The 11327-nt window shown below is 47.4% G+C and overlaps 1 protein-coding gene across 1 annotated transcript; it reads right to left on the reverse strand.

Moving 5' to 3' along the window:
- Positions 1 to 3365: 3365 nt before the first annotated feature.
- LOC135822754 (protein PRRC2C-like) lies at positions 3366 to 5325 on the reverse strand. Its single transcript, XM_065335583.1, has 3 exons — positions 5054 to 5325; positions 4629 to 4955; positions 3366 to 4539 (listed from the first exon to the last, which is right to left on the reverse strand). The coding sequence occupies exons 1-3, from the start codon at positions 5186 to 5188 to the stop codon at positions 3928 to 3930; spliced, it is 1074 nt and encodes a 357-aa protein (XP_065191655.1). The 5' UTR covers positions 5189 to 5325; the 3' UTR covers positions 3366 to 3927.
- Between the last annotated feature and the right edge of the window lie 6002 nt (positions 5326 to 11327).

Here is an 11327-nt window from a genome sequence, read left to right on the forward strand (position 1 = left end):
GTGATCAATCCCAGATGAACAAACTCGCCATCAGACACACCGTTCACCAAAAGAAGCAACATGCTCGAAAAATAATGAAGGACTCTACTGGTGCCAGGTGGCAGGCATGCACAGAATAATCTGATTCAACAGACAATGGGGTACCGAGTCCTGGTCCTGGAGCACGGCAGCAGAAAGCTCCCAGTCCAACACGCCCGGTATGTGTGTCCAGTCATGCAAGGCACAGCTACGCCACTATTTCCCATTCGACATGCGAGCATAAATCCTACGGGAACACACATCGAACAGCGGATAATGGTATAGTCTGTTAGGCTGTGTTTACATGAAGCGTTTCAACCCGGGTCAGATTTCAACCCGCCATGTGCACAAAGTGAATGGCGCGTTTACATGACGCATTGCGCTTGACCCGGGTTGAAACTTCGCCCCGGGTTGATTTCAACCCTCCCCCCAAGGGGAGGGTTGAAATCAACCCGGGTCAAGAAAATCGTACAAACGTACTTCTGTGCGTATCTCGCGCCAGGTTTGAACAGCACTGCAGATACAAATTTCGCGCGAACGGATTCACGTGATCATACAGGACTGTAGAAGTAGACTTTTGGCGGCATATCAGTATTTGACCCGGATCAACTGTCTTCATGTAAACGCTCACCTCTTTTGTCTATTGTACAGACTTTCAACCCGGGTTGAAAATTCTCATGTAAACACAGCCTTAGCATGTTCTTGTGTGGAGCTCCGAGGTAAACTGAGTTACGAATTGACTGCACACCATTATTAGTGTATTACAGTTAGGGGTTAGGGGTCGTCGCAAAAGTTTTCTGTCGTCCCTGAAACGAACATCGTTCATTTCGTACTCGGACCCCTCCCCTCCCGCTGAAACGAACACAGCTTGCTATGCAGGACGACGAAATCACATGCATGCACATGTTATATGGACAGTGTCCGTCTACTTGTGATTTTCGCTCGCCCCCCCCCCCCCCCCCCCCCCCCCCCCAACGAATCATGTTCGTTTCAGGGACGACAAAAAAACTTTTGCGACGACCCCATACTGCACAGTACTGTGAATGCTAGCTACATAATCATAATAACTATTTTTGATTTTGCCCGTACAAGAGGCTGATCGATACCGCTCAAAACCATTCGTAATTATTCATTACAAAGTCCGAAGTGCAAGAACAACAGAAAAATGACGAGGCGCTATAGGCACCCATTTTGATAATCCAGGGGATGGCCCCCACCTGGTACTGCAACTGCATTATAAATCATACGAAATGACTGATAAAAGGTGAGAAGCAAATTACCGTAAAGTACCGCCAGAGCGCCCCACCATCTCGTCCTTTCGTGGCCGCCTTGCGGAGGTGGATTCCTGTCTGTAGGTCATACGACATGGACCTTGTACAAACATTGCACATTGTGCAGTCAATCCGTACCCAGTTTACCTTCGAGCTCCACATAAAAGCATACCAAGTGTGACCTTAGTACACAAAGGTTCTCACACCGTACAAACTTAGTAGCATTCTGCCATACGATTTTCTTCCCTTGGCTGTAAAATCAAGGTGGGGCGCTCTGGCGAGACGGGGCGCTCTGGCGGTACTTTACGGTAATAACAAAAGTGTAAATGAAAATCGCTGCTAGATCACACGAATGCCAAGTCACACTGCAAGAGCTAGTGCCCTGGAATCAATGCCTCCGCAGCAACAAGAGAAGCAGGGGTGGTAGAGTCGGCGGAGGCCTTGAGGCTGCGGGATCCGAGGAGACTCATGACGCTCGCCCGGAGGAGCGCAAAGCGTAGGCGGCAGCGGACCCATGCCATCACCACACTGTACGACTCTTTGCTCTTCTCTGCTAGCAGGCACGCAATACGCTTATACAAAGCTGTACAGTTGCGACTCATTCCACCGGTTGTGGCAAACACAGCTGGCACAAATGAAGCATGTTCCACGTCGCGGATACGATGCTCGTACGCCCGGCGTTTCACCTTCTCCTGCCGAGAGTAGGTTGAGGCCAGTGAGGTGGCCCGGTTCCGGATTCGTCTGATAATCCGTGTAAAGTGCGCATTGCATCATAAAAATGACGTCAACTTGAAATTCTGTCGGGACAGCACCCATACTCGAGTTGCACACTCTGGGGGGGGGTATGTACTCTTGATGGTACCACTAGGGCTGTATTCGATTGCGGAAACTGGATCCCGATCGCTCCGATCGGACAGATACAATTAAATGTGCGCAACTGATAATCAGTTTCAAGACTTATTTAGCAACCGTGTTGCTACAGCTTATCCCGTACTATTCCATGGCACCTGTACGCGATAGTGAACTCTTGCCCTAGTGTACGCATATTCGGAGGTTTAGTACATGTAGATAGGGAGCAAATGAATCCGTCGAATTCGGCTCTGTGAGGTGGGTTGACTGGATCCGAATCCGCGGGACGATTCGTACAATTCAACAAGTACGAATTTGGCGAATCCGGGTCCGGGCCTATGGATTCGCACAATTGAGCATGCCCTAGGTTTCTGCAGAATATGCTCGTATTTTACCGATAATTCCTTTGAGCATTGCTCAAAATTTCGACCGATTATTCCCTTTAAAGTTCACCAATTATTCTCACAATAATTTTCTTCCCTTTTTTTGCAGATACCGTACTGTGTACGTACCGGTACTGTTGCCACCAAGAGTAGTATAACCCCCCAAGAGTGTGCAACTCCTGATACCCTTTCTATGGGGTACGCCGACGGCGAAAACTCACATCACATGGTGCAGTGTCGCAGTTGTACGTTTCCAGCCCATTTTTAGCGAGCAGCGGAGTAATAAAAAAGCACTCTCTGACAGAAACTCACGGGGTATGCAAATTCCCAGCATTATGTTGGGATTGCGAGCACGCTACCCTTCGTTTACGTACAAACGTATCTAAGACACGTGATGTGAGTTTTCGCCATCAGAGACCCCATATGCGGAGTTGCACACTCTTTGGGGGGGTTATAATACTCTTGTTGCCACTTGTACGGGCACAAAATCACAGTTCGCGTGAGACTCGGCTGGAAGCTTTTTTTAGGGCGATCTTGAACTGCAGGATCACAAGCCTTTCGGTACAAAGCAGGGTGTTATAAGTGGAAAAAATGAAAAGAGGGGGGGGGGGGGGGGGGCATTGCTCAAATTTTACCGATAATTTCCCAGAAATTGCCGTTTTAAAAATCTCCCCGATAATTCCCGAAATTATGCCGGCACATTCCGCGGAAGCCTAGACATCACCACAGCGCGACCACAAAAGGATGCGTTGGTAGTGCGCTCTTGCGGTACTTGATGGTAACCGCGGTGATCGCCATAACCAGGCCGGCCCGTACACAGGGTACACATGGCACACGGTACCGCTTCATTTCTACCGACTAATCCGTCGTAGTCACTTCAACAACTACAACGGTGACAACAATTGAAAACAGCTGTGTTTGTAGCCTAAAAGCAACACACTCATAGTAACAACTGTGTGGTTGCATCTGATTCCTAAAATGTTTAAAAAAAACTGCTACTTGAATGCGCAGTGCATCTCAAAGTAGGGGTCCTGACTTAAAAAGGATATACTGAGCGGAGATGTAAACATTGAGCTGGGCGCTGGGCAGTGTGACTCGAGCGCTGCGCAGCGCCTTAAGCAATACGACTTGTTGTGCAGCGAGTACGCATGCATTTAATCTCAGAGTGCGGCGTTGTGTGCACTCAGCGTCCATACATACCTTTGCTTATCTGCAGTACAGTCAGCATACAGTGGGTCATGCTACTACCAGCACATATCATGGAGCAGTCCCTATCACTATGGCTGGAAATCTATCCAGTCCACATTGTACAGCGTTGGATCAAGAGCCGAACTCGGCCAGTCAAGCACCACAGGGATACTCGTAGTGGGTGGACGCTAAAGGATCGTTCTTAGCGCCCAGTTTGCTTAGCTGTCCACCACCACGATGAGTTCACGGTCGGCGTCCATCTGGACCTCCTCTTGATCTGGCCGACCTCTCTCCATGCTCGTGTGGACGATGTCTGCCGCTCCTTCTTGTGGCGGAGGGCTTGGTGCAGCAGCAGGAGCAGCAGAAGCAGCAGCAGCACTAGCTGTAGTTGCAACTGTAACCGTGCCAGCGGCTGCGTCAGTGGCGGCAGCCACAGCATCAGCGGCGGCTGCAGCTACGACAGTACTAGCCGCTACAGCAGAAGTAGCAGCTACAGTAGAAGTAGCAGCAGCAGTACTAGCAGCTACAGCAGTACTAGCAGCTACAGCAGTACTAGCAGCTACAGCAGTACTAGCAGCTACAGCAGTACTAGCAGCTACAGCCGAAGTAGCAGCTACAGCCGATGTAGCGGCTACAGCCGGAGTATCAGCTACAGATGAAGTAGCAGCTACAGCCGAAGTAGCGGCTACAGCCGAAGTAGCGGCTACAGCCGAAGTAGCGGCTACAGACGAAGTAGCGGCTACAGCAGTAATCCTTGCAGCGAAACGCCCACTTCCATGCTTTCTGTTCATGTTCTCGTTATTTTGCACCTTCTTGAGTGTATCCCTCACCTGGTCATGAACAATTTGCACAGAAAGACGATCATGATTGTCATTTCTTGTATTTTCTACCAAACACGTTCACCTTTCTTGCCGCTTACCTGTGTACGCTTGTAGCCAGTCAGTTCCCTAATTTGCCTGCATGACAGCCCAGAGCGGGACAATGCCGCTATCCTCTCTCTTCTCGCGCGTTCATTGCCTTTGAAAAACTCCTGCATGGCCTTCTTTGTTCGCTCCACCGAGTCATCACCCGCTGCCTTCTTCTGCGGGTCTTGTTGAGCGGGCTTGTCCGCCGTGTCAGCATCACTCGTATCGGCAGGAGTGGCATCAGCCTGATCAGGATCTTGACTTGGTGCAGAGGCCTGACCCGATTTAAGCTTTCTGCTGATCTCCCCATTATTTTTTAGCTTCCTCACCGTATCCCGCACCTGCAGAATAATTCCCACAGCAAGACGATCGTGGACGATGGTGGTTGTCAATGAAATTTTATTTTTTCTACCAAAACATTTTCATTTTCTTGCCTTACCTGTGTGCGCTTGTAGCCAGTCAGGTCCATGATTTGCTTACATGTAAGCCCAACGGCATACAATTTTGCTATATTATCTCTTCTTGAGAGTTCATTCCCCTTGAAAAAGTCTGCTCTCTTGTCTTGAACCTCCATTTCCGGAGCGAAGAGAAGATCGAAACAAAAGTTAGCTTCTCTGCCTTGTACACAAAATTAATGACAAGCTCTGCCTGATTGTTGTGTGTGTGCGTGTGGTGTTCGATCTCCTTCCTTTCTCAGTATTTTTGCTGCGCGGCTTCATTCTTCCAGCTCGGAGCATGCATTGAACTACTTGAACTGTTGAAGGCTAGCTGCAGGTAAAAAAAATTCAGATCTACGAAAGTACGATCGAGTACTGACGTCATGACGGAGTAGATCTACGTACATACAATCTACTCGTACAGTGAGTGCTGGCAACTGAAATCCGACTCCCTTGGCGGCGCACCGCGCCGCCAAGGCCGGGAGTCGGATTTCAGTTGCCAGCACTGTAGATCTATGTATCGTTTTTCAAATCGGGCAGCCTGCATGCAGTGCTAGCTATGCTGCACGTGCGATAGCGTGCACGAGTCGAGTTGCCACGGTAAATTTATTTTATTTTATTAGCCTCTTTTAAATTTTACGGGCGAACAAAACACGGCGGCGCGCGGAGGATTGGAAAACAAAATCACTTAATGATGACGTCACATGTGAGTGCTGAGCTCATCGAATGGTCTTGTTGGTCCGAGAAAGCTGAGACGCTCCCTTCCTACTTGAATCCCAATCGAACTCGTGCACTTCCACCGAAACTGGGTGACTGCGCCCTACTAGATGGGGATTTGTACGCAAAATCTCACTAAAAGCGCCATTTCGTTCTTATAAAAGCACGGATGACCGCGATTGGCCCATATGTTGTACTCTTTTGGACGCGGAGTCGACTGGTTTTGGTCCGAAAAGGCTGCGATGCAGCGTTCCTCCTTTATTCCCAATCGAACATGGTTGAAGAAGCGGTCACGTGCTCCTGGGTGCCCAAATCACCTGGTCACCACGCCAGCAGTACCTACAAAAATGTGCCAATACAAGGTAACGGAAGCGAGAAACAGATGTGCAAAGGCGAATGTCAGCAGGTAGAGAGTTCCAACGATCTGAGCCTAGAAAACTAAGAGAAAAAAGACCATACCGATTTAATGCGTACAAGCCATAGCGGTTATTAGCCGGGGGAAGAGCAAGAGACAGAGTAACCTGCGAGCGGGTGATTGACGCTGTGTGTGTGGTATTGACTCTAGTCACAAAACAGTCTGTTAAGAGCGGGCTGCACACCTTATGTAATGATCTGTAAATAAGTACAAACAATTTGAATCTCAAACGTTAGGAGATAGAAGCTAGGTGGTATCTGGCTAGAATAGTAGAAATATCACAGAACCTTGGATAACCAAAAACAGTTCTAACTGCACGGTTGCTAAGGCAAGTCAAGCGATCTTGTTGCCCAGCCTGCAGACTGTGATAAAAAGCATTGGAACCGTACTCCAGTTGAGCCTGTATGAACGAGCAGTAGAAGGTTCTCTTTGCATCAATTGTTAGACGGTCATGGATTCTACGAAACACAGCAAGCTTGTCGCCTACCTTTCGCTCAAGGGCACTGATGTGGTCAGCGAATGTCAGGTGCTGGTCAAAGGTCATACCAAGGTACTTGACGGTGGTCGCTGGTGGAATTGAGACATTGTCAATGGTTAGTCGGAGGGAGGAGCATACTTTTTTCGATCTGGAGTGGAACACAATGAACTGGGTCTTGCTGGCATTCAGGATTAGTCCTCGTTCACTGAGGAAGTCCCTGATACGACACACATCTCGGGCCAGTTCTTCGGTAGTTTGTTGTAGGTTGCGGCCTGCTAGGTACAGGGCGACATCGTCAGCGTACTGGCGCACCATGCTGGAAGATGCTGCCGAGGGCAATTTGCGTACAGATAGGTTAAAGAGCACAGGCCCGAAGGTGGATCCCTGAGGAACTCCCCTGTGAGCTTCGTACAGTTCACCTCTGGACGTACGTGTTACCACTCGCTGCCGCCTGCCTCGTAGGTAGCTCGCAAACCATTGCAGGGCGCTATCTCCGACGCCGATCTCGAAAAGCTCCTGCAGGAGCATGTTGTGATTGACCGTGTCAAATGCTTTCGACATATCAAGAAACGCTGCCACCACAAATTTACCGGCATCCAGACTTTGCTGCCAGTCATTCGCCACCAAGGCTAGCAAGTCATCGCAGGAGTGTTGTCTTCTGTAGGCGAACTGTTCAGGCGGCAGTGCTTGGTTTGCTTGTGGAGCGTCACGCACGAATTCCATTAGCTGGTCAAGGGCGCAGCGTTCTAACAGCTTTGACATTTGCGGAAGGAGCGATATTGGCCTGTAATTAGTAGGATCGCTGTGATCACCTCGCTTATGTATTGGCCGAACGTTAGCCTGTTTGTACGGAGTTGGGAAAGTTCCAGATTGTAGTGAGTCTGAAAATAGCGGAGCGAGAACAGGGGCAATCCCGTCAGCTGCAGACTTGTAGATTGCTGCGGGTACGTTGTCGGGGCCGCACGCTTTACGGCAGTCCAACCGCTTTAGGTAGAATTCTACGAGGCTTGTCGGGATGCGGTCGAAAGTGCAAAAGTTGTGTTCAGGCATCGGACCTAGTGGCAGTGTAGTGTGCGTTGTAGCGGTTGGTGTAGTTGGCGAACCCGGTGATACTATTTCGGAGAATGTAGGCTGTGATGGCTTTGACCTCTGCACCTGGTTCACGGTGGATCTTGATTCGACCAAGCAGAGTGTTTAGAACATTCCAAAATCGGAGCAAAATATCAAGATGTTGGTTAAAATCGATGCCTAATACTTGGATTTCCTTGTTTCTAACTCGTTCAGCAGGACACACTGCCCAGGACGAGATCATGTCACCGAAATCAGTATCACTGGGATTCACTGTTAGGCACCGGCGGATAAGGCCAAGTAAAAAAAAAAGCTAGATGATCGTCCCCGTCCGCCCCAGTTTTTGTCAGCGCCCCAAGAAATATTTTATTTTTTAAATCGTGAGTTTTTGCCGAAATCGTTGGTTTTTTACCGATCGCGGATGCAGGAAACATGTGCACGCTTTGTTTAATACTTTCTTTACTATATGGACCACATACTACTAGTATATCACAACGTCAGTATCGATCTGCTGAAGAAAGAAAAAGAAAAAAAGAAAAAAAAAGAAAAAAAGAGAAAAAAACCTTGATGTTGTTGTGTACACTGTGTGCATGAGAGGGTAAAAAGTAAAAAAATAAAAATAAAATCCTCCCGCCCTCCCCGATTTTTCCAAAAAAAAGGACGATCATCTAGTAATTTTTTTTACTCGGCCTAATGCTAGCATAATAACTAGCATAATGACCCATGTGGGGAAGACCGGCACTGCCCTAGCATAAAGCCTCCAAATGTGACCTTGTCTAGCACAATCGATGTGTGAAACTAGACCTACGTCCAGATGAAAGTGTATGCTGGATGCCACCGTTGCCAGAAGCGTGTCTGGCACTGTTTGCTGCGTTTACGGAGTTGTGCAAACTGCACTGACTTGTACTTGGAGCTAAATATAGCATTGTGCACACTTTTTGCAAATTTGATTTCCAAATTTGCAATGCTTGTCTTGAAGTTCAATGTCAATGTGTTATGTTCTCACCGTGTTTGCCCTGTGATACTGCCATATTCCGAGTGACTGCATAGGGAAGTCATTATTTCCCACCGCATGGATTGACATTTTTGTAGCACTATCGGCACTGCTAGCATTATAACTAGCATAATCGCTCCAAATAACTAGCAGTGCTAGTAGCACAATTTCCTCATATAACTAGCATTATCCGCCGGTGCCTATGAATCACTGTGGATCGACATGATTTTGGAAGAACTCAGGGACACGTGCGTGGAAACTTGTGTTGAGAAACCAACCCAGCGATTTTTATGAAACGTTGTATGGGATTGTACGGGAAGTGGATAAAATACACGTTTTTCCGGAACAAAATGGAGCAAAATATCGAGTTTCAGGCTTTATTTTTAATTATAACAAACTTGATTTGAAGTTTTTTTGGTTTGGGTTTGAAATTCTTTATTTTACACATGCATTTTTCTGATTTCTTCTCCAGTGTATGAGTTTAAACCATTGTGTTTATTTGCCCGTAAAAGAGGAGTTTCTTGTGCCAGGCTCGGCAAAATATCGAAGATTTTGCAGCAACATTTTGCGGCAAAATATCGAGGCGAGCGGAGCAAAATCTGTCCGGGCACCCAGGCCTAGTCCTAGATCGTATACGCGTAGACGTACAATGACTATGTAATACACTCAGTGTTATTTTGCCCGTACAAGAGGCTCTATGCGTGTCCCTAAAAAAAAAAGAACACTCATACAAGTAGTCATAATAATAATAATTATTATTATGTTACATAAGTGGGTATACCCAGGTTTCAACAGTGCTCAACACCACAGGGGCGGAGCGTAACCACAAAGGTCAAAAAGAATGGTTTCACCAATTATAGAAACATACGTTGTAACGCTGCGTTTCATGCACGTAGCTAAATGCTAAGGCAATCATCAGACAACTTGTCTGATGATTGCCTTAGCATTTAGCTACGTGCATGAAACGCAGCGTTACAACGTATGTTTCTATAATTGGTGAAACCATTCTTTTTGACCTTTGTGATTATTATTATGTTAGATTGACAGCATCAAACAAGGTGGAGGACACTGACGTCGTGACATAACCATGATAACATGACAGTCACTGAGTCATGTCGACAGTCTGTGTTCGGAAACAGTGACCTTCCAGGCTTTTTTTTATTTTTTTATATTTTTTTTTTATGAAAGTGCACATGCCTACATATAGAATGGAAGAGAAAAACAACAACAACAATTACATCAAGAGAACATAGGGGACTTACAATGGGCGTGTAGGTGCTTCCACTACAACCTACACACAGTCAGTAGATCTACAGGCTACGCTAGCATGCAGTGACTACTGTAAGACATGTTATTATAACGAGTCGCAAATTTAACGATTGTCCAAAATTCATAGGTTAACGAGAAGATATGTTAACGATCTTGGAGTATTCTGCCATATCCACACACAGCATATATGAAGCAGTACGGCCTCAACGGATCTTATTAATATTATAACGAAGAAATGACATCCGTTAAAGGGGAAGTTAAGGCAAAAAATAAAATTTCACCAGTTGTAGTCTTCGGGGTGCTGAGTCGAATGGTCTTGGTCCGAGAAAGCTGAGACGCTCCCTTCCTACTTGAATCCCAATCGAACTCGCGCACTTCCACCGAAACTGGGTGACTGCGCCCTACTAGATGGGGATTTGTATGCAAAATGTCACTAAACGCGCCGTTTCGTTCTTATAAAAGCACGGATGACCGCGATTGGCCCATATGTTGTAGTCTTTTGGACGCTGAGTCGACTGGTTTTGGTCCGAAAAGGCTGCGATGCAGCGTTCCTCCTTTATTCCCAATCGAACATGGTTGAAGAAGCGGTCACGTGCTCCAGGGTGCCAAAATCACCTGGTCACCACGCCAGCAGGCGACAACTTTCACACCAAGGTTCAACTCGAGTGACAGGACTGCACCCAAAAAAGGTCAAAACAGGCTGTAAGTTGTACCCTGCAGGCACGGTGACCAGGTGACTGGTGTACGCAGGAGCACGTGACCGCTTGTTCAACCATGTTCGATTGGGAATAAAGGAGGAACGCTGCATCGCAGCCTTTTCGGACCAAAACCAGTCGACTCGGCGTCCAAAAGACTACAACATATGGGCCAATCGCGGTCATCCGTGCTTTTATAAGAACGAAATGGCGCTTTTAGTGACATTTTGCATACAAATCCCCATCTAGTAGGGCGCAGTCACCCAGTTTCGGTGGAAGTGCGCGAGTTCGATTGGGATTCAAGTAGGAAGGGAGCGTCTCAGCTTTCTCGGACCAAGACCATTCGACTCAGCACCCCGAAGACTACAACTGGTGAAATTTTAATTTTTGCCTTAACTTCCCCTTTAAAACGTTAGATTTGCTTCCTCGTTATATATACATGTCTTACAGTAGTGTTATGTAGGCTAAATCCTAGACCTAGTATCCTGCGGCCCATCGACTCACGATCACGTCCTGGTCGGCAATCATCCCCAGATGTCCGCGTCTGGCCTGGTACACTGTAGTACTGTCATGTAGTATTACTAGTAGTAGTAGTAGTGTACTACTGAGTAGTAGCTAGCTACTTGTCGTGCCCATTGGC

Source organism: Sycon ciliatum, chromosome 8 (genome assembly GCF_964019385.1).
Source record: "Sycon ciliatum chromosome 8, ocSycCili1.1, whole genome shotgun sequence".
Classification (NCBI taxonomy): Eukaryota; Metazoa; Porifera; class Calcarea; order Leucosolenida; family Sycettidae; genus Sycon; species Sycon ciliatum.